Source organism: Saccoglossus kowalevskii, chromosome 1 (genome assembly GCF_978046115.1).
Source record: "Saccoglossus kowalevskii chromosome 1, keSacKowa6.1, whole genome shotgun sequence".
Classification (NCBI taxonomy): Eukaryota; Metazoa; Hemichordata; class Enteropneusta; family Harrimaniidae; genus Saccoglossus; species Saccoglossus kowalevskii.
Genome location: NC_140641.1, coordinates 19,754,968 through 19,780,057, shown reverse-complemented (window position 1 = coordinate 19,780,057; position 25,090 = coordinate 19,754,968). Strand labels below are relative to the sequence as shown.

Here is a 25,090-nt window from a genome sequence, read left to right as displayed (position 1 = left end):
CCAGGTGTCTGTATAATATTTATATCAATATTTACATATCAGAACACTATAATTATACACATCAATCCAATGGCAAGTAAATGTATGCAAAAGTACACAGACTGTCAATAAAATTATACTATATTAAATCCCTGACAGACACGCCAACTAATATGTATTTGGGATACTCTGATAAAAAAAAAAATCCTTCAAAATATTCCTGATTGTTCTCCAGACCATTTTCTTTCCTTGTGTAATCTAATTCACGAAATTCGGATAACATCAAGAATCACAAAATCACATCCAATTTGTAGTATAAATTCAACTTCCATCTAGTGCCATTTTTTTCTTTGAAAAAAAAGTTTCTGTCTGTATCTGAACTTTCTTTGTACTACAAACTTCCATTTATTTGTTCACTTGACACAAAAGTTAGAGCATTCCAATTGAAATTGTTTCACCGCGTACTTTGATTTGTTTAGAACTCTTCACATGTTCACGACTCCTATGTACATTTATGTACAAACAATTGTTGTTCTGATTAAAAAAAAAAAAATTACACCATAAATACAAAAGTGAACTTAACCATAAAATTATGCCACTGGGATACAAACTGTAAAGATACATTTAAAATACTTTTCCACGAAGGGAATTTTGACTCTGTATTTACACGGATTAAAAAAAGAAAATGAAGCTCATGACTCTTTAATAATCTGCTAGATATTCAGAATTTTTAGAAACAAAGAACCTTATAATAATTTATGAATTCCGTACATTTAAAATATCTTATTAGTATGTACAATTGTTCTCAACAAAAGAAATCAAAATTGAGATTTAAAAAAAAAAAATTTCTATGTAATTTACAGCGCCAGAAGTAAGCATATATACATGTACAATGTATTGACAGCGTCTTTAACCCTTCTTGGTATCAACTTTGTCAGAATCAGGCGTGTTGTTGAGGAGCCAGTATGTTGTCATCTTCCCTTTCCCCTATAAAACGTTCGAAAACAGACATGTACAATCATTACTATACAATACCATACCACATTATATAGTCTGTACGATTGGATCGTTTCGTTGACGATCGCGCAATCAGAAATACATGTTAGTATGTAGATCTCACTGCGACTGCAGTTATGGTTGATAAAAATAACGCCTGTTACTTATATTTACTACTCGTATTTCTAACACGTGTTTCGCGAATTGGCATAGACGTACACATGGGTATAGTGCACAATGCTTTTGTGGACGTTGTATGCTGTCGCGTCTGTTCGACATGGGTCGCACGCAACGTTTACAAAGCATGTACAATATATTGATTGTACGTGAAAATAACGAGTGGTGGCTGCACGACGACTAGGGCTCATTAAAATGTGTGCAAATGTGACTACTCAGACAATTTGTATCTGACCAAAGAAGCGCGAAAGGCAGAATGAACACAGAACATCTACAGTGAACTCAAGCTGTGCCGTTACCTTTATTTCGATTTCACCGCGACTGTCAGTTCGGAATCCCCCGATTGATGCCAACAAATCGTGGGTAGAAGGACTAATGTGGATCTTTTGTGCTGAAATTTAAATAGAATATTGCTAATTCAGGATGTGACATCTTGACAGAATTATACAAACGAGTCGCGGTACACAATGTACCGTACACAATGTAGCGGAAATCTATAAAAAAAAAAAAAAAAAAAAAACGAATACCAAATTGACCGACTTTACCTACGCCGTTTGATTCCATCCTAGAAGCAGTGTTCACTGTGTCACCAAACAAACAATAGCGCGGCATTTTCAACCCTACCACACCTGCTACAACTGGGCCTGAGCAGGAAATAAGAAACATTCGAATACAAATACAGCCTCTATACAAACATAAATGTTGAATTGATCAGAAATAACAAATTTACCACTGATGGCGCATTATACGCGTATCATTAACGCTGTAGGCTGCATATATTGGTCCCATACCACTAATCAACCAATGACCGTTCGTAGCCCATTCAATTTAAATGCCTTTGAAGAACCAATGAAATTGTTTTAATATTTCTTTTTCTCATAGGTGCTCCCTGTTTGAGGGCGTGATTACCTGGGCCAAAGTTGAGACTAACATGTGGTCTTTTGTTTACTACTTAGCGACTGTGTACCTGTGAGTTTATTCTGTGCGTATTTGGATGTTCTAATCTTGGTGTTTTTCCAGTGATTTCTTTAGGTGCAATCGAAATACAGTAGGTGTGTCTTGTTTACCTGAGATTTGCGAGAGTTTGAGCTGGCCAACATGTTATTTTTTTTTCATGTGGTTGATTACTGGCATGCTGATTTCCCATTTTTGAGCCATGTTTTCAACTTTGTTTATCATTTTCATATAGCAATCTCGTCATATGTTAACATTGTCGTCTATGGAGTTTCAATTAGTGGTATGAGCCCTATTGTATACACCTTAGGACGTAAATAGCCCCTGAGATCTCATTAAGAGAGCCAGAGTCACGAAAATCTTTTTGTGTTCACTTTCTTCAGCCATCACTTCCGCTCTTGAAATACTAGGTAGACGCGATGACAGGATATAATTGAACACTGTTTGATAGGTAAAAACAAGTCTCGTGGTTATCTCGCTCCCAACGAGATATCGGCGGCCATTTGCAGATAAGGTATACTGGAAGCCATTGATATATGAAATTGTATGTGCTCTGTGCAAAATGAAACAGTTATCCTAACATAACCCCATGTTGGTCAAAATATAAAGGGCTATCTATAACAATCTGCTGTTGCCAATAATTATACGTTAAATGATCACGAATCAAAAACTTTGGTATTGTAGCACACAAATCAGTATTCGTTCGAAGAAACTGGAGGATTCCCTAATACGCATGCGCGTTCAATAATTACTGCACATGCGTAATAGTGTTTTTCGTTTTCCTCGAACAAATACTATTTTGTAATAGTTTTTGATTATAATAAACATACTTTCGTCATCAACATGCATCATCGAACAATTTTATTAAAACAATATATTTTTTTCGCCCATATTGTATCTTTAACAGTCAGATATGTGCGCACTTTGAGTGATAGGCAGTTTTACATCTATCATTGTAAAACTAACTATGCACGCAATGAACTATTTTGGGATAGTTTACGGTTACACCACTATTACCTGAATGTATACCAATACGAAGCTTAAGAAGATCCTCCGGGCGATGTCGAATCTTGAATTCTTTAATAGCATTGAGCAACGCTAGTGACATTCGTGCAATCTGTGTCACGTGGTTGTTCTCGTTGCGGAGTGGTAGCCCGGATGCTACCATATATGCATCGCCAATCGTCTCAACCTATAAACCAAAAAACATTGACGTAGCAGAAGTAAAACGTGCAGACATTCTCTAAAAGTTACTAAAAATATTATTATAACAAACTATATATCATCTGATGGCTATTTTTTGAACATTTCCACAGAGTACTACATTAAAACAAACACGTTTTGCGAATGTACAGTTCTCCTATAATCCTATAATCATTAGCAGTGATCATAGGAATAGTTGCGTTTATATCATGGTGATGTGACCATTCATTGCTGACAATGTACTATACTGGGAAGAGAATATTTGGTTCAATCGGGGAAAACCAGATTTCAGTATGTATACTAGTATTGAAATTATACAAGCCATCTTAAAGATATAGGAGTTATTAAAGATGCTCGAAATGAATATGACATTAGTGAGGAATCGGCATGGACATGAATAAAAACAAATGGCCGACCATTTTTATTCGAACCTCGAATACAAAGTTTGAATGAAATCATCCTGAGAAATGGTTCTGTACACGTTTACAGAGTGACTGCGATTTAGGACTTTAGACAAAATGGCCGTCAACTTGACACATTCGATAACCTGTGTGCAAACTTCCAATTAAATCAGGCGATATATCAGTGTGGAATCTGCATGCATGCATCTGTATCTCAATATGAGTGATCCCAATACAGACAATCCTAACAAAGACAATCGTATTAACATACATATGTCAGTAATTATGCATGATTTTTGTGTTGAGTTTGAATGTGATCGGTAAAAGCATGACGACGAGTAACACTTGTCACATTGCCACCATCAACTAAAATACATAATTATTTCGTAAAATAGGCTGGTGACAGCAAACATTTTAAAAGTCAATCGGTTATTTTGATTTCGGTCTCAGTGAACTTGAACTATTGACGGTTAAAAACCTAAATGAGGATAACCTTCCCCCGCCAACCATTAACCTTTTCACCACCAGTTCCCTCTTTTCCGATCTCAAATTCACAGAATAGTCCTGTTTATACCCCGCACTTTCCTTCAATGATTAGGACAAAAATAACCAACTTTTTGAGTAAAAGCTGAAAATTGATTCAAATATTGTCTGCTCCAAAATTAGGGATCATTTCTTGAAATATTGAAAAACATAAGAAAATAAGAGCAGAACAATTTGGACGAGAAAGTCTGGTGGTGTAATAGTTGAGTTATCATAATCACGGTTCCATCAATGACGGACAATAAAACAGAAAATGCCTACCTTATATACATCAAAATGACCAATGATGTCATCGAAGCAGACATAAAGGTCATTGAGAAAGGTCACAACCTCCATAGGAGTACTCTGCGCCGACATGGACGTAAACCCCACTATATCACTGAAATATATCGTAACACATTCGTACGTCTCCGCTTCAACCCGATTTCCTTGCTTCAGCTGATCAGCTACCGCCCTGCAAACAACAATACTGTATCATACCAACACCTAAGCCAACGTGGAGCGCTGTGGGTTGTGATTTTGACGACTACACGTTTTCTTCCAAATTTTGAAACCAAGGCATGCATAATATGCGTTGACTTAAAGAGCGGCGGTCTTCGCGCTGCGCATGTGCGACGTCTGTGTCAATAAACATTGGTTTTCCCACAATCCAATACGCTCTTCTAATGGAAATTAAAAGTATCTAGTTTTGACCTTGGTGCAACGAGAACTTAATACCGCCCGCGACTCTTTACTACCTTACAATCACCAAAGAAATTGTCTATATAATTAAAGGGCGGTAGTCGTTGCGCCACGCATGCGCGAGGTATATGGGTCTCGTATAAACTTTGACTGTTGCGCAGATCAACGAGTACAAACTGAGACGTTACAAAGCGTTAATTAGGTCTTCTAAAGTTCAGTTCCACTTACTTTGGCAATAGTTGATGCAGCAGTTGCTCAGACTTTTTCTGTTCTTCTGCAAGTTGTGAAGTTCTTTCCGTGACGATGGCTTCCAAGTTATTTGCATAATGTTCCATTCTCCTAACCATATTGTCCATGATATTCTCACTGTTTCTGTCACAAAACAAAATAGCAACAAATACGTAATGATGCGTTAGTAATTGCAAGACAGACAAGCGTTATTTTGAATTATTAATTCTTGACCGAGTACTTTATTTTCGCGCGCCTTTCGATATTTATATAAAAAAAATGTTTTATATCGCGACACAATGCAGTTTAAATAGCATAGAAAGACCTCACTTGTGTTGAGGGTAGGATGCATGAAATAGAGAATATTTTGGATTATCTGACAGTATCTATGTACCACATTTTATTGAAATCTAATAATTACTTGATATATATCTATGATATACCAAACCATATTCTAATTTATGCAAATTAGATAATTAATATACACGTATTGCATTATTATGAAACACTACAAGTACATATTTACGGTTTTGCCCACTCTCTTCACAGTGATTATTAAAAGACTGTACACGCTTTCCACCACACTAAACTGGTCACCAGATTTGAGGGGGGGGGGGCAAGGGTTATTTTCGTTCAACGTAATTACAATATTTTTTTGTTCGTACAACGTAAATTGAAAAAATAAATTCCGTAATTCTGTAATCACAGGTTAGACGTACAACGTAATCAATCGAATATTTTGTTCGTACACTGCAAAAATGTGTCATTTTTCTCAGTACATACAAGAATTCACATCCAAATAAAAAAAAACGTCGTAAAGAATAATCAAGGGAAATTTCATTTTCGAAACTGTAAAACGACTAGATGACACAATTCACTGCAAAATTCAATTTTCACTGTAAACTGTAAAAACGTCTTTTTTTCCTTGTAAATTGTGAAAAGCCTTTTTTATTTCCCGTAAAACTGTACCAGCTACCCCCTTGCCTCCCCTCCGATTTAACAAGTGCTGCTGCGTTTTATACTTTAAGTCTACCTTTGCGATCCACTAGAGATTTCGAAACTACACAGCGCCACCAGTGGCTATTTCAGGTTCTACGCACCAAGAATGCCCGTTTCTGCTCAATCAAACACGGAATGACCAATATGGCTTTTTACTACTTACCCATATACGGAATTCATTTTCTTAATTTCTAACCGAATTCGGTGGAAATCTGGTCGACTGATTGGATCTTCAGCCCAACATGCCCGCATAAGATTTTTTCCACCTTCCGTACAGTCAGTCATACCAAGAACTGGTCGACATAAAGGTTCCCCTCCTATTCGAACCTTTTCAACTATTTCTGGTTATATATCAATTGCAAGAAATTGGAACAATCAGTGAGTTTGTTGTACGGGGAAATAAAATCAGTGAATATAAAATTGCAAATGACACAGTATGTTTGAAAATAACAATAATTAGTATATACCTTGACGCCATAAGATAAAGCGCGCCTTAATTTTCGGTATTGCACTGGCTATTTTTATTCTACCATATTAAGAAACGCGAATTCCAAATATAGAACGATTACGCGCGTAAGCGTCCTCTAATAATAATAAAAAAACAATCATGGCTGCCCCAGATTTTGACCGGACCCAACACAAAGAAGTTCTCCAAATCCGTTCGAAACGTTTTGGATTTCGGCATTCCCATGATGTATTCCTGGGAGGAAAAGATGTAAGCGGTCGCATTGACCTCCACTGCGCGTTGGTCGATACTCCAGCTGTACTGTCTTCGTAAATACTTTTCAGTATCCTCGTAATAACCTCATTTTAATGTACAGTATATATATAGTATAATTTGTGTTGGCTTTGGTGAATTTTGAGTTCAGTTCCGTTCAATTTAAACAATGTATTTAATATCCATAACTTCGTTTATAGTCGCTGCTGATTCACCACATTATTACCCAATCATTAAATGCATAATTCATTTCAGTGTTTATCGTTATCGGTTTAATGCTTTTGCATATTGCGCGTCAATCCGTCAACGGGTGTCATTTAGTGTCGTGGGGTATGTCCCTTTCAACATTTGGTTCAACATTTTAGTATATTTTTCAATAATTTCTTTGTTTTGGAAGAAATACACCCAGGACTTGATACACGTTGATTGTGAAAAAGTGGCTAAAAGGCTTAAAGTTCATACCCTGGGGAGAAAGAGTTATGTCGTCCTCTTCATTATTACCGTATGGCCCGCACCTCGTCACAATCTCCTGTAGAACAATGGCAAAACTGTATACATCCCCTTTCTGAGAGCCACGAGTTGGCGTCTTGGTTCTGAGTAGTTCTGGTGCTCGGTAGAGTAATTCTGAAAATAAAAATAAATAAATAAATAAATAAGTTTAGTAGCTAATCAGTGGTCAATATTCGCTTAGTTGAGAATGTGATTCACTGAGACAAATACAAGAATTACAAAAATTAATTACGAAAGGTTGTTCACAGATAATTAAACATAAATATGAATACATATAACGTGTTACAATTCAACTTCTCATTTTCTAAAACCACCAAGTGAGTTTTTCGGATGAACCGGACTTAAAATCACACTACTAGAAACCGCTTAAATTCAAGCGCTTGAAAAATGTGTGTTTCATTACTATGCACACACACAAATCTTTATCTTTCTCAATACATGATGATGTATAGAGATATTGTCGTGAAATATTGATTTTCTTGAAAATCAGGCTCGGTTTTAGAACATAACAAATACAATTAGAACACATCATATCAAATATTTTCAACTACGAAGCATAGTCTAGCATGTGATTATCATTCGCCTTTTTTTATTTTATCCAAAGAACTTAAAAACAAAACAAGTATACATACTGGCATAGTCAGCGTAGGAGTCGGCTATATCAACTGTCAACATGTTATTTGTACGCAACTCATTCAAACCAAAGTCGGTGATTTTCAACACAAATCGACTGTCAACCACACAGTTAGACGAGGTCAGGTTACCATGAATCTTTATAACACTGTTATGAATGTATTGCATTCCCTGAAAAGATGGATAAATGTAAATCCACACACAGCCCGGAGACAAATACTATTTCTTTCGACAGTATAATTGGTTTGTATGATTGCTCCTTCGGGTTAATTCAAGTGAACGGAGCTGTACACTGCCATAGTAAAAATAATCTATACAAGAAATTCTACAAATTCCCACGTATTTGAAAGTAATTTCATCTACCTTAACAATATCGAAGATTAGAGAGAACCGAAACATCCAATCCAGGTTTATCGACTCATTCTCCAATATATCCTGAAAAAATCAAATGAATACACACAACATCTGACATCTGTAGTAACGTTAAATAAACTAGATTTCTCCCACTGGTTAAATTACCAAGGAAGCATGGGGGAATGTTAACAAAGCACGAACAGCCTGATTTGTAATGTCACCTTGGTAACGTATCTGTATAATCATATATATATATGATATATATCAGATATATATATATATATATATATATATATATATATATATATATATATATATATATATATATATATATATATATATATATATATATATATATATATATATATATATATATATATATCAACTGCATTCGTAATCTAAATTTACATACCGCTAAGCTGCCTTTTGGACAATATTCCGTTACAAGGCAACACTTTGGTTCCACGCATGCGCCAACAAATCTCGTCAGATTTGGATGTTGTATGCCATGCAACTGCGTAAGAGAAAAAAAAAGCAAAAACACTGGTTGGGAAAAAATAAATTTAGTCATGTAACAGCATATGGAACAGAATATAGACGATAAAATATTATACATGCGTTGTTTACTTGAAAGTCATAACGAACATGATGTTGTGGACGACATCTGCGCACGCGTGGGAATTGAGTCCCAAGCGATGATATAACAACACACGCTAAAAACGCAAAGGCTCATTGGTAGACGCTTGTTTGTAAACAATGACACGCTATGCCCAATTGACGCATGCGTAGGTGACGACTCCCCCGCTTTAAACTTGGAGATACATTTTTCGCGTAAATAATCATTCAAGCACTAACTTTCATATAACTGAGCTAGATTAAATGTCCATTTTTGTACCACCGTAATGCAAAAACTAAAGGTGTTCCAATGCCATATAAACAAGCACTTACGCTCCATCATAACAACACTCGACGTACTTACCTGTCTCAGTTCGATAAGCGTTGCACGTGTCAAGTGAAACTTGGAATGGTCCAAATATTTTATAGCTTGTCGTACTCCCTGGAAAAATAATATTATAATAATATTATATGATACTATTTTTTTTATCTTCACTTGAATAACTGTTCTAAGAGTCATGAACAACTACAGAGTGTTATTACAGGATAAATTGCAGATAAAATATTTATGAAAATAATATTTAAAATTTGATATCATATAGTGTTAACATAAACATAACACTAAACGGTGGGTGATAATATAAAATAATTGAATTATAAATTGATTTTCGGAAGACTTCGTCTACGTGCAGTATATTTGCTGAATAGCCACCTAGTAAACTAATTGCCACACGTTGTTATATCAAAACAAGTATTTTTTAGAACAGTGGGTAAACACCATACACAGCTAGAACACTTATGACGCTTACTTTGTATATTCCAGTCGTTGTAAACACTTGTTCCGCAACACTTTTAACAGATCTCGCAGATGAAATCAATGATAACTGGAAACAGAGTACACATAACATTACTTCACTATCATAGTTTTAGTTGCTGGATTGAAGGATTCAGAAATTCTCGGTTGTATTCAGTCGGAAGAACGGATAACAAAAATGAGATTCAATTTACAAGACAAACTTAGTATATATTAAATTCTGATAAAAAACAACTGAAGGATTGAATCTAGGAAAGATTCCAGTTAGAGCTAAATAAATAAATAAATAAATTTGTCATTGTCATAAATTTTGCTCATAACATTTCACACATTTACTCTGCCACCCCCACCCCCAAGTTAAGAAACTTACGCCGCCTATCGTATATCGGAAATATTACAAGTCTATGACTTGTTGTTTTTATTCTTTCTTGATAACAAACGCAGTGGAAGGATGGCAGGTACTGCTAAACCATATTAGTGAACCGTTTAAGCACCTGGCCTCTGAACGCCCAAATGAATCAGACCACACAACAAAATAATTAAGCAGAATATCCAACAAATAACAATGTATCACGGAAGCACGGATGGATGATAGGGCGGACATGATTATTCAGTCCAGTTAACTCCACATACACACATTCTCATCTGTTAAATGTTTCAACATCTCGCTGGCATATACTTTATGATTCCTACAACTTAGACCCCATTCACAACTGATGATGCACCTTGGAGGAGAATGACTCCGCATCTTTCCTATCACTAATGATGATATCGTGAAAATCTATCTTCCATAGCATATCGGCGATATCCTTCTGTTGCCTATAACGCCTATATGATCAGAAATAAAAGTAGGAAACAATTATAAAAGTAATTTTCCAGGCTATGACAATATCAAACTCAAATGAATTACAGACATTGTGAAAATCGATTAAACTATTCACGATGCTCCCTGCCTTACGTTAAAGCGGGAGGGTCGTCACCTGCGCACGCGCGGAAATTGAGTCCCAAGCGACGATAACAACACACGCTAAAAACGCAAAGACTCATGGGTAGACGCTTGTTTGTAAACAATGACACGCTATGGCCATCTGACGCATGCGCAGGTTACGACTCTCTCGCTTTAAAGCCGTTATGTCACGTGTCTGTCCACGTTAATCATTCAAGTCAGTAATTGTCAAAATATCACATCATGGAATTCAAATGTATCCACTGTATTTTATTATCCGTCGTATAATCCACCCATGTAAATGGTATGATGCCTACCTGTATAGTATTATGAATAATACTAGTAGAACGACAACGAGTATCGCTAGAACTATTCCTATGATAGGCAGAACACCTAGTGGCTCTGAAAAGAAAAACAAATGTTTCATTAATTTGTGCGAAGAACTGTATATGCTTGTGGTACTTCTGATGGATGACATTGATAGATGCAAACACATAACAACATGCACAATACATACAGAGGAATTAGATTCATCTTGATAGTTTAATTTTAGCAAAGCCACATCCGGTAGGTTTTGGGTGAGATCAAGGTCTAAATAATTTTATTAATATTTATTCATGTTTATATTTTTTATACATATTTCACACATTTTAAGCTTTTATCAACAAGAATCTGTTGTCAAGCCGGTAGCGCGTCACGGTGTTCATCAAATCAGGGCGGTGACTAGAGTGACATTTATTAACTTACTAGTGTCTCTGCATAATTCCCCTTTGTATCCGCATATAGGCGTATCTAGTGGTGGTTCTGTTGCTCCTCCTGGCCACTGTATTTCCGTGTCAGTTTTCGGTACGTACACTTTATCTTTCCCGTAATAGTATCCAACTGTAGTCAACTAAAGATATACAGCATATGTTATTGCATCATCTAACTGCTGCATATCTCGTAGAATTCGGGATCTCGCGTTCACACACTAATTAATTTACATCATAGACCTTAAAATGTTTACATATACTATACTTTGTTTTTTTCAAATATGGAATTAGAATCTATAACGTAACGAGAGTTTTGTCATCTCTGTACACTATTACACTAGATACATTTTATTTAAAGTTGTAAGTATCGGAATAGTACGCGCTGTATCTTCAACTCACCTTATAACTGTCGTCGTCATGATACTGCATATCTAACAGCATATAGTCCGAATCAAGGTCACCATTATCATCTATTGTCATGCGCAGAACACCTGGAAAATCACGACATGTATGCATGATACTTATTCAATTTTTACGTTTTATGTTTCATTCTTTCCTTGGTTACCATCAGAATGACACGGAAAATAGAGTTATATATCAAATAAATAATCGAAATTTTTTATTTACTGTCGCCCACTATTAGTTTGACTTCTCCTGTTGAGGTTGGTTTGACCCAACTTGCTCTAATCGCGTAACGATCTCCGAACATGCTTAGCAAACCAATCAGCAACTTAGCTGGCAATGTTGCTGTTCTGGTGTTCGGAACAATATGGCGGCGACAGTAGCTTCCATAATATTAGTTCAGATCTATCTGTGATTTATCTGTATAAAGATGGCAATATCCTATAACGGGATACAGTAATTCCCAGAAATTGCTTCTCACAAAAATCTGAAGTATAAATCTGGTTTGTTGACCGGACATGTTCATTCTCACGTGATCGTGGACGATGCATTGTGGGTAATTTAAAAAGTTAATTATTTCATGTGATATTTACGGAATGCACGATGGATAACCAAAGAAACTGACGATTACATTTGTTTTTTACCTGGTAAGTCTGTTCGACTGTACACCCTATGTGCTATTGTTAGGCCGTCGTATGGATTCCCTCCTTCGTTGATGGTTTCATTCAAAGCCACTGCGTACAGATACACTGCGTCGTGGAGATAACCGGCTATAATCGACACCTGCATGTAAAACAGAGGTGTACTAGTAATGATGAGGTAATACAGAATAAATGACGATGTAATACACACATTATATGTAAAAACATTATTATAAATTATAATTATAAATTTCTAAAACCTGCAAGTTAGTATTTTTTTCAGATGCTTAAATTTAAGCAGATAAACACACACAACAGTTTGAATTCACAGCATCTGAACAAGTCGTGTTTTCCAACACCGTACAGGAATTGTTCTCAATACACAAATAAAGATATCGATTTTTCTATAAAAAATACTTGAAAAGGACAAGATAAATTAAAACATTTTTATATGGGAACAGTCATAGTAACCATTATTATACATCAGTCACCGTAACGCCATAAGTTGCAGCGTGCCGTAATTTTGCGGTATTTTACTGGGTATTTTCATCCTACCATATAAGGAAATACAAATTCCAAATATGGAATTAGTACGCGTGTAAGCGTTCTCTAATAATAAAAACAAACATGGCTGCCACCAGGGTTTGTCCGGACTACACACAAAGAGGTTTGCTGTTTCTGTTCTAAACTTTTTGGATTTCGGCATTTCCATGATGTATCCTTAGAAGGAAACGATGTATAATAATAAGGTTATTACGAGGATACCTCAAAGTATGCACCAAGACAGTATAGTGGGAGTATCGACCGACGCGCAGCTATTATTGTAGTGCAAAATAACGTATGCATTAGCTTACATCTTCATCATCCGCATAAACATAACCATATACGGACGATGACCTTGCTTTGACCTCTTTTGTAAAATCCGTGTATTCGTCGTAATCTGGTATTAATACTGCTAAAAACATTAATGCCTAGATAGAGAGAGAAAAGCTATGAATCTTAGAGATTAGTGAACTGGAGTATGTGGTTTATTACATATACGCAATCTACAATGCGTGAACGTCAGTAAGTCGGTCATCGAACTCTGGAGACCTCAGTACCATAACCCGAATACAAACTGTCATGCGCAAAACACGGATAGGTAAATAACATTGAAATACCTCATACGCCTTTTTGGCCTTTTGATTTTCCTCTTCGTCAGTGCCTTGGTCCCAGGAAAAGTCACCAAATGAAACGACGTCCTTGTAGTGATATATACAAATAAACGCATATTCTCCATTTATCAATCCTTGGTCATATGCATGGATCATGAATTCCCGTACCTGATGTCCCCATGCCGACAATATGATGACTGAAATGACAAATTCGTACTTTGTGATGTTTTCAAATGTCGCATTAGGCTGTTCAATTCAGATAACTCTTTCGATAGTTCTCTGAAGCTTTGTGAATACCCAGGCCTCGGAGCTAATCCATTAAGTTAAACTAGATTTGTTGCAACATTTATGACTCAAATGCGCACAACACACTCATAAACAATCACGTCATTGTCAATAGTACGAACTCTGACATTTACAACTAATTGAAAAAAAATCATGATTCAATAACAACTATTGGGTCCTCACTTGCCTCGGGGATTGCCTTTTTACTAAAAGATGTTAAAGATATATCTTTTGTCGTCAGTATGACAACTTAACGTTTAACACGCGGCACTTTGGGGAGTAAATGCATTAAATTAGCATCATTGCATATAATATACATTTTTAATGAAGTCTATTTGATGACCTTAATGGTTACAACACAACTAACACAGCGATAAAGACTTACCATTTTCGTTATTTTGGGAGAAAAAAAAAACTTGAAAAACTGATTTTGACAAGATAATTCAGAAATTTATATTAAGAATAATTCATAATGAAATGTATTTCCCATGCACCCTTAACTAATTTTCGTAATTGCCGATTACTCACGAATATTACAGAAAAAAACGATAATTTGCAATATTCTCTATATTCTTTCCAATTATTTGTCCTGAATTATGACTGAAAGAAGCTGAATGAAATTACAATCTATGTAGTGTGTTCAACAACTCATGTATGAACAATAACTTTAATAAATATGATTTTACTTGGTGAAAACACTGTATTTTTATGCATAAAAACGAAAGACTGAATTTCACAATGTCGAAAACGGAAGTTTTTTTTATCGCAGTGTTAACTATCACATATAGTATCTGCCTCTAAGACTTGAAAAGATGTTCAAAGACCCGTAGAGACGGTAGAAACATGTCAGCAATCTAGTTGACACTTTTTCGAGTTCGATTGTTATAGGAAGTGAATCACGTATATTAATTGAAAGTACTGTAAACATAATGATTGTACATCGTCACACCTGTCTAACCTCTGATTAGTAACTTGTATTACTAGTCTGAGGTCTAACGAAGTAACATGGCATATTAGTGTTGATATAAATATTCCTTAATTTTTTCATAACCTTCATTGCTTATATTTAAAAAAATGTCATATTTAAGCATGTTTTCTCGCAGAAGGAATCTGTATTTGTTATTAGAAGTATTGTTTCTGATATAATCTTCATCTATTAATCTGCTAAAGGATAATGATCATTGCAAGATGTTTCAGACTTTGTGTATTTCTCTCCCTCGAAATGTTGACGAATATTTGCGTTTTGTGAAACGGTCATTTTACTCACTTCTAGAAACCACAGCGGCGTCCGCGAGAATATCTCCGAGATCTTTGTTATCAAGATTGTCTTGTAGGTAGAAATTAATGGTGACGTTAGCTTCGTTCAATGCAAGTTTAACACCATCGGAAGATATGCTCCATACAAGATAATCATCAGTAACTATGGCGACACGTTTCCAATTGAAAAGCTGACTCACAGCCGCCATAAACTTGCCGTTTGACGACTGTGGTCCGACGGTCCGAACAAGGGTCTTGAACACAGTTTTATCCCTCATTTCGTTGTCGCTGCATAACGGGGAAAACGTCGGTATGTTGTAAAACACACCTAGTCTAGCCACATGTCGACATACTGCCGAGCAGCTTGGTCCTATAAACGCGCTATAGTTCTGGTCCTTCATCTTTTCAACGATAACTCCTAGGCCGTGCACAGAGTCGCACAAGGTGTCAATTTCGTCGTGGACCAAACTATGCCCCGGCAACAAAGTGTCGTCTGCGTTCACTTTTTCAATGGCGATCAATGCCGCCGCAGCTGTGCGCGAGATGCTGACCGGCAAATAAATCTGAGATGGTAGAGGTATTAATAATCGAAATTTTTCCCCGTTAATTCCATGTAGAATAAGTAAGAACAATGATGGGAAAATAAAATTAGTATATTTAACAGACATTTTCGATCCTGCAGCAGACCAGCGTAACACCGTGATATATTTCAAGCCTGCTTCTTCCTGTGTAATCCCAGCTGGCGTGGCGTGTTGTGGGCAGCAGATTATGCAGGGTGTAGATGATGATTCTCCACAATCGAAAAAAATGTTTAAGAAGTATTATCTATTTATAAACCATTTACAAACACTGGCCAAGTTGTTCTACACAAATTAGCGAATTACTTCTTGTATTGATGACAGCTTTAATCACAAAGTCATGACATGACATGACAGTCGCAGTCGTTCTCGCAATTGTTATGCTGGCGCGCTTTGTAATGCTGTGTGTTTTTCCGACAGTAATGTTAATTCATTTTTAAGGCCTCCGGCCATATGCATGCAAATTTAGAAACAGTATATGCACGAAACCTCCTACTCTCTGACGTATTAAAAAAAGATGAAGTCTAAACATCAAGTTAGTTTAAATACAATATTATTGCATTTATTGTTGAAAATATTAATGACATTCTTCATTGTTGGTTTTCTGTGATCTCAAAGATTTAAAATCCACAGACGTGTAAACTTTTTTACATTCAGGTACATGCCTCCCAGGTACGACCCCGAGTTTGCATATATATGTTATAACACATAAGATTTGTATGCAAATATTACCAGCACTTATCAAACATTTACGTAATCAGATGGCAAGTATATTCATGTAGCATTCCGATATTATTTCTCACGTAATATATATTATATTTTTTTCTTATGATAAACTACGCCATTCAATTCTATGAGTAAAACCAGGCAAATCCGCAGCACATGGGGTTGGTTGGAAAATTCATATGAAGTTACTTTATAAAATACATTTAAGTTAATTAATTATATTTAATTAATTATAATTATAATTATATTATATCAATGTTACACCGGTATTCAGTGAATAGTTTTTTTTTTGTGCGAATTAAGGACGTTTTCAAATCTACCGAAATCAAACCGGTTGTTCGTGAATTGTTTTTCTTACAATTTATTACAGACAGATGTTGATGTCATTTTTAGCGCATAAATTTAAGGTTTTTCAATTATACGTCAACACTTCTATAACACATAAGCAAAATACGGCACATTTTGAGTTAATACATAAACATACTTAATAACCGTAGAACACGTATTCCTTTCTCTTTAACTTCAAAGTAAGAGCAAGGCACAGGAAAATTCCATATATAACATATGTATTGTTTTTATAGATTTACGCCAATAATTTTTTTGTTTACCTATTGTACGAGAAAATTACAATAATATTATAAACCACATTTGCTGCAACAAAGAACATCCAAACAGCGGTGACGTAAAAGGTAACCTGGACTGGCCCAGCTGTGGTGATTTTTTTCAGTTAAAACAATTGGAAAAACAAGTTTTGCGACAGGTGGGGTGAACGCAAAACCACCACAGTCTGGGTGATTTCGCAGTTACAGGGGATTTTGCGTTAACACCTCCATTTCGCTATTTTTTTAAAATTTAATTTTAAATTTAAAAAGAAATAAATCGCCCAGACTGTGTCAGTCTACCATACATGCTTTTTGGGCATAATGCGTAGTAACACGTATGCAAGGAATTTGTTTGTGGACTATGTTGCCTGGATTTATTCGGTTATTTCTCGTTATTATCATAACGGTTAACAGACAGAAGTGACGTCAGTGAGGTTTCTATCCACCTTGGCGTCATCAAATAATTCGTTTCTTTTCACACGACACACTATGAAATCGTTTTGTCTTTTTCGCTAACCGGATGCATACAGAGAAAGGCATTATTGACTTTTCTGTCACTGTCATTATCGCGATAGTTTGCGTCAAAGGTGAGTCTATTAATGTAAATGTATATGCATAGCAACAAGGAGACTGATAAAAGATGACATTTGTTGGTAAAAATATTAATGTTTGCGATCCTTTGTGACATACTGCATTTTTAAATGGTACGTACCAGAAAATTGATGTGTTGCTCTATAATGTTATTCTCTAAAAGCTTAACGTTTCAACCTCGAATTTCAATTAAATTCGCCTAGTACCCTCGTAAATTAAATAACTTATGAATCCTAAAAGTTAAAAATGTTACATTCAGGCAATGAAAACAAAGCTAGACGTTACGTACGAGACAACAATTAAATTCATGAACTATCACGGGGGAAATTCTTCTCCTCTGGGGTTCTCCATACGTGTCAGGGGGAATATCGTCTCGTCTCTATATCGCGTCCCCTTGAGGTACGGGATCGGGAAAGTCACTTATTATAAGCTTTACAGTCAAATGGACGCACACAACAAAATACGTTTCAACTCCCGTCTTTAGTCAGTCAGTCGAGTACTCTATAAGACACAGCGCCCTGGGGAAAAGTCCCCAAGACTATCGCAAGGCTGGCCCAAGACTAGCCCAAGACTGCGTCTCAAGACTGCCTTAGACTGCGTCTGCCCTGGTGTATTCGCGAAGACCAACTCAAAACAACTTTATTCATTTTCAAAACCTTAACTAATTACAAAGCAGTTAAAAGACTCTAGGGCGTAACCTTCAATCATAAAGCCAATCACACTAAGTACTGAATACGTCATATCTTTTGATTAATCGTTAACTACATTAGTAACTGCGAATACCAAACTGTCAGAAATAGTAGTCCGAATAGCGACGGTTATCTCGTAATTAGTTCCAAATCACTGGGCCAAGTTCCGTCTAGGACCTCACATGGGCCTAAACGATGACAGACATAACACAGCCATTCGCTAGTAATCAACCAAACAAGTCGATCAACAGATACGCAACAATTTCATCATAGATCTCCAAAAAACTAATAGATGTAAGAAGATTCACTTGACGGAAGTGCACCACCAGACGTTCTCACCCAAATTTGTCTGCAATTTTTTCTTATATTTCTGGAAATGAACCCTAATTAGAGTCAATTGTCAGTTTTTACTCAAAAAATGTGGATATTTTTGTTCCAGTCTTCTAAAAGGAAAGTGCAGACTATAAATGGACTATTTTGTGAATTTTTAATGAAAAGTAGGAACTGGTGGTCCATGTCATATTTCTTTGCGAGTGTGTTTTTAACACGCTTTCGCATATGTAAATTCACTTGAACACGACGTTCAGACCACGGTCTGAACAAAACACGCAGATATCGTTTCAATTTAATTAAAATAATAGTACTCCAATACACACACAAATTATATTTATCCGCACAACTATGACGCAGTTCAATTTTCAACATGTTTAACCGGTTTATACTAGATGCACTGATGGATAGAAATGGCGTATTCCTGAAATGAATTCTAAATTGAAAAAGAAAGTTCAGTGACTCCAAATTGCGTGTATGTTGTGATAACGTCAGTACTGCTACAATTACGAGACAATCTGACTGTGATGCAATTACGTAAAAACTGTCACCATTACGTGGCAAGGCTAAGATGCAATTACATGAATACTGCCACCATTATGTGACAAGGTTATGATGCAGTTTCGTAAATACTGTCACAATTACGTGACCAGGATATGATGCAATTACATGAATACCGCCACCATTACGTGACAAACCTATGATGCAGTTACGTGAATACTGCCACATTACATGTCAAGGCTGGGTTCAATAACATTATTACTGCCACCATTACGTGACCAGGCTACGATGCAGTTACATGAATGCCGCCACCATTACGTGACCAGGATATGATGCAAATACATGAATACCGCCACCATTACGTGAAAAACCTATGATGCAGTTACGTGAATACTGCCACATTACATGACAAGGCTGGGTTCAAAAACATTAATACTGTCACCATTACATGACCTGGCTACGATGCAGTTACATGAATGCCGCCACCATTACGTGACCAGGATATGATGCAATTACGTGAATGCAGCCACCCTTACGTGACAAAACTATGGTGCAGTTACGTGAATACTGCCACATTACATGACAAGGCTGGGTTCAATAACATTTACACTGCCACCATTACGTGACCAGGCTACGATGCAGTAACATGAATACCCCCACCATTACGTGACCAGGATATGATGCAGTTACGTGAATACCGTCACCATTACGTGACAAAACTATGATGCAGTTACGTGAATACTGCCACATTACATGACACGGCTGGGTTCAATAACATTAATACTGCCACCATTACGTGACCAGGATATGATGCAATTGCGTGAATACCGCCACCATTACGTGACAAAACTATGATGCAGTTACGTAAATACTGCCACAACTAAGTGACCAGGCTATGATGCAATTACGTAAATACTGCCAAAATTACATGCCTAGGCTATGGTGCAATTACATGAATATTGCCACCATTACGTGAACAGGCTACGATGCAGTTACATGAATACCGCCACCATTACGTGACCAGGATATGATGCAGTTACGTGAATACTGCCACATTACATGACAAGGCTGGGTTCAATAACATTAATACTGCCAACCATTACGTGACCAGGCTACGACGCAGTTACATGAATACCGCCACCATTACGTGACCAGAATATGATGCAATTACGTGAATACCGCCACCATTAAGTGACAAAACTATGATGCAATTACGTAAATACTGCCACAACTACGTCACCAGGCTATGATGCAATTACGTAAATACTGCCAAAATTATATGCCTAGGCTATGGTGCAATTACATGAATATTGCCACCATTACGTGAACAGGCTATGATGTAATTACGTAAATACTACCACCATAACGTGACAAGGCTGGGTTCAATTACATTAATACTGCCACTATTACGTGACCAGGCTACTATTCAGTTACATGAATACTGCCACAACTGCGTGACCAGGCTATGTACAATAAAGGGAATGCTGCTACCACTACGTGACCAGGCTGTGATTACTGTCGCCACTGCGTAACCAGGCTGTAGTGCAATTATGTGAATACTAGGACAACTACATAACCAAGCTATGATGCAATTACGTAAAAACTGCTACCACTACGTGACCAGGCTGTGGTGAAATTACGTGAATAACGCGACCACTACGTGACCATGCTATGATGCAATTACGTAAATACTGCAACCACTACGTGACCAGTCTATGGTGCATTTACGGGAATACTGCCACCATGTCGTGGCTATGATATGACGTCAGTAAAGCACATACTCTCTCGAGGCGATAGTGTGACATTGATATGAAATATGGTATTACTTATCAGAAAGTATACAGCTAAACTACGTGCCAGTTGAAGTTTCTAAACATGGGGTTAGCAGCATTGCATTTAGTATGCCATTGTAATAAAACACAATATACGTTATTTTGTCTGACTTTGTTATTAAATCAATATTTTCATCATTACTGCTACGTATAATTGCAAAGTGTGTTTAGATATGTTAACAACACCTTGTGAATCTAGTAAGTGAGTAAATTCAGTGTTTCCATGCGTTGAAAACAGATATTTGAATGTGTCCAAGCATACATATTTTCAATTTGATAAATCTGAACTAAAGTTATAGTCAAACAAATATCAGCTCGTCCTCAACGTGTCCCTAGTTTAGTTATGTATAATACTAGGCGTCTCCTGTAAATGATAGCACACATTAAATTAAATTTCTATTCCAGAAGTGATGAGTTATAATCGATAATTAAATGTGGTTCATAATTGACAAGCATCGATAATAATTGTGATGAGTCATGATCGATAATAACATATGTTTGGAAATAATAACTAAGCAGTGGAAGTTTGGGCATTAATATATTTTAATTTGAACTGTCTGTTGAGGAACCTTTCCATTGATGTCGGATATCAGAAGAGAGAGAAAAATTCGTGTCAAGCGAGTGCATGTAATTAAATAATAATTAAATACATTAAATAATTTATTTATTTCCCTTTGCTTCCTCCGATAGAGGTATGAGAGAACTAAATAATACATTACATAATACAAACGAAAAAAGCATGTACATGGAAGCGTCACATGAAATAAATTTATAAATTAGAAGAAATGCATAATAAGGCACCAGCCCAAAATTACAAAAAGCAAGTAAATAAATAAATATACATGGCACTGAATCGGTGGTCAGAAATGACCTGGCTGAATTAAAAACCGCTTCATTATATCTTTACAGAATCTAGAAAGATTTAACAACTCCAATTCATTAGATGTGTTAAATAGCCGATACATTTTTAAAGTATTAGGTCTAATTCTATGATATGATTTCAAAAATCTCTCCCGTTCTTTACTCAGGGCCAGACACTCAAAGATATAGTGAAATTCATCACCAAGGTGGTTACCTTGGCATAAGGTACAAATTCTATCATGAACGGCCTTATTTTGATAGCGACCTGTGACAATGGGCAAATTGTGGTTCCCACATCTAAATTTACATAATTGAATACGATGTACTGGATCGAGTATCAGAATGTAATCTGACACAGATAATGACTTTTTGATTATTCTACTACTTTGAATGCGAAAACCTTATTTGGAAATGACCGCGCGAGATCTCGCTGAGAGCGAGATAGCCACGAGACTTTTTTTGTTTTTTGCCCACGACCCCAAAATAGTGTTCCATTCTTTACCGTTAACTCGTTCCCTGTTACATTATAAAACGGGGTGGGGGGGGGGGCTGACACAATTGGTTGAAAAAATCGCCTATTCAATGAAACTATGCGAACATCTTTTCCGATAGCCAACACTCTTCTAAATTGTCCGCTTACAACAGTTTGAGACACGTTTTTGATCAGGGTCCAGCAGAAAACTTGTTTCTTTAACTTCATTAAAGCAAGTTACGAGTTTCTAGTACTGTTGCTCAAAATGTTGCATAATACTTTTAATAACTTTTACCAGTGATAATTACCCAATTAATATGTATTTCGAAAAATCACTGTGTATGTGTACATGCGCTATTTAAAATAGATCAATTTTGAACGCAATAAAATCACTCGTAGAACTAACTCCTACAAGAAACGAGTAGCACCAACTTGACTGTCGGCTGAATTGTTTTGTAAGAGACACAATTTTAGGGCCTGTATACTCCTATGTAAGTTTTGTTGAGTATTATTCTGAAAATAAATTGCTGAAATGAGTTCATCTATTCGTGAAAGGGACGTTATTGCTTAAATCATGACTGCGTTCTCGTCGCTGTCTCAGGGTGTCCCAAGTGACGTGGCAGTAGTGACCCGTGGCAACGAAAGGGTTCCCCGAGGAAGTAGATTACACGAACCGTGACGTAATCCGGGGAACTAGTATCACGTGATCGTATTGGTTCGTTGCTATGCAAGCAAAACTCATGTAAAATCACAGTCCTTCCACAACTTGGAGGGACTGTGGTAAAATATATAAAATTAATTTTAAAACACACCCAGTAACATTTTATGTTTGAGAACATTACACCTTTTTATCTATTCATTCCGTCGTTCGCTATCTTTATGCTATCGTTCGTCGTTATCTTTTTCCCAAACTCCCCGGCACTGCGCATGCGAGCAGGGCGGTAAAACCCGTTCCGAGACGCCACCAGTTGTGATGTCACATAGCAGTCGAACAAAAACTGGGCAGGCTTGAGGCTCCCCGCGGCACCCCGGAGTGACGACGCGAACGCACTCCGTGAAATCAAGAGAACGGAACACTATTTAGAGGGGGCAAGCATTGGCGGATTTAGAGGGGGCCGAGGGGGCCGTGGCCCCCTATCTTTAACAACCAGCAGGGCCTCGCGCCATCGGCGCTCGCAAACTTGGTTTTCGGCCAACTTATGGCCCCCTATTCCAGAATCCTAGATCCGCTCCTGGCAAGTCTCATAACTTACTCGCCCTCACCGAGATTTCGGCGGCCATTTACGAACAAGTTGTACCTGCATATGATTGTATTTTACTTATCATATACATGTATACTACAACACAGTATGTTCAGTGCATTATTATTAATTTATCCTTACACACTAAACCAGCAATGACCTGACGAAAAGTACATGTAGTGTGCATGTATATATTTCAATTATGTATATTTTGTATAAATAACATTCGATTGTTGTTTTCAAGTAATGAACTGTATTGATACTATTTTGGCCAACATTCCAGTGTCAGTACATTTATTACATTATTGATATACCAACATTAATATGGAAATGTTGTACTTCCTGGTTTTCAGTTGCTCCTTTCAACAAAATAAACACGTTATTCTTTCACTGAGCCAATAGCATCACACAAAATCAATATTTTAATATATTGCCCGTAAAAATTCATTTGTGTGTGAAGAACACGTAGTAAACGACTGGCATTTAAATATACTGGAATACATGATCAAATCGAATAAGAGCACAATATCGACCTCTAGGCATACATCACTCTGTATACAATATTTCTATAAACTTCATTTTCGATGAACAATTGTTAAAATCGTTAAAAATGGAAATGTATATTAGGTTACGATTCTACTTATTTCCGTTAAGAACAACACATATCTATAACGTTATCATTTTGCCTAGCAAAACACGTGTGTGTGTATAAAGCACGTGAGAATACCTACAGACTCCAAGCATAAATTAACATAATTTTAATTTAGCTAAAGTGTCAACTATCTCATTGTGGGAATATACATTCTATTAAATTAGCTACATCTTGAATTAGCGAAATTACAGATTAGCTAAATTAGCTTAAATAACCTGTAATATAAAGACATATTTCACAGTATGATTCCTTCCTTCGGTCGATTATGAAGTAAAAAATAGTTTAAAACTATGGCACTGTAAAATTGCCAACATTAATACAATGTACATCGATTTTTCTTTTAATTTTAAAATTCAGTTTGAGCTTTAGATTTTACGATATTTATATGCTATTTCTTAATCCGATTTTTCGAGCTGTGTATTCGAACCTGTAATCCGCTCATGAAAATACGACACGTGACGCAATGTCATTTAAAAATAACGGCAAAAAGAAGCTTAAACCTTTGATTTCATATTCAGCCAATATAAAAAAAAACGCATTTAGTATTTATGCTATAATGGTATATCTAAATTAACTTGAGATTAAATAAATCGTTTAATCTGCTTCCCCTGTGACGTACCTAAATCTTTACATTGAATTTGACTGTAATTGTCGGCTATCTGTCAGAATGTATGACCAAAGAAATTATTTCAACGTTGCGACCATCATTGCATATCTTTGCCGATGTTTCTATTCTGTCTAATCTATGGGGTATACATTCACTGATTTGAAAG

General features: G+C 36.4%; 1 protein-coding gene across 1 annotated transcript; it reads right to left on the bottom strand.

Annotated features, from left to right (window-relative positions):
• Positions 1-24,409, bottom strand: LOC144363615 (atrial natriuretic peptide receptor 2-like). The gene is made up of 22 exons (XM_085504100.1): positions 24,385-24,409; positions 15,253-15,876; positions 13,707-13,897; positions 13,401-13,517; positions 12,550-12,688; positions 11,903-11,994; positions 11,499-11,643; positions 11,069-11,153; positions 10,531-10,633; positions 9,801-9,875; positions 9,356-9,433; positions 8,789-8,890; positions 8,386-8,457; positions 8,022-8,193; positions 7,342-7,503; positions 6,325-6,502; positions 5,163-5,306; positions 4,515-4,707; positions 3,124-3,298; positions 1,698-1,796; positions 1,452-1,543; positions 1-966 (listed from the first exon to the last, which is right to left on the bottom strand). The coding sequence occupies exons 1-22, from the start codon at positions 24,407-24,409 to the stop codon at positions 889-891; spliced, it is 3,141 nt and encodes a 1,046-aa protein (XP_085360226.1). The 3' UTR covers positions 1-888.
• Between the last annotated feature and the right edge of the window lie 681 nt (positions 24,410-25,090).

Excerpts from the sequence above, each read along its gene's own strand:
- LOC144363615 (XM_085504100.1), bottom strand. The coding sequence starts at position 24,409 with ATGCTTGGAGTCTGTAGGTATTCTC. Across the intron at positions 11,644-11,902 it reads ATGACGACGACAGTTATAAG|TTGACTACAGTTGGATACTA; the intron begins GTGAGTTGAAGA and ends GTATATCTTTAG. Across the intron at positions 5,307-6,324 it reads AAAATGAATTCCGTATATGG|AAACAGTGAGAATATCATGG; the intron begins GTAAGTAGTAAA and ends GTTTTGTGACAG.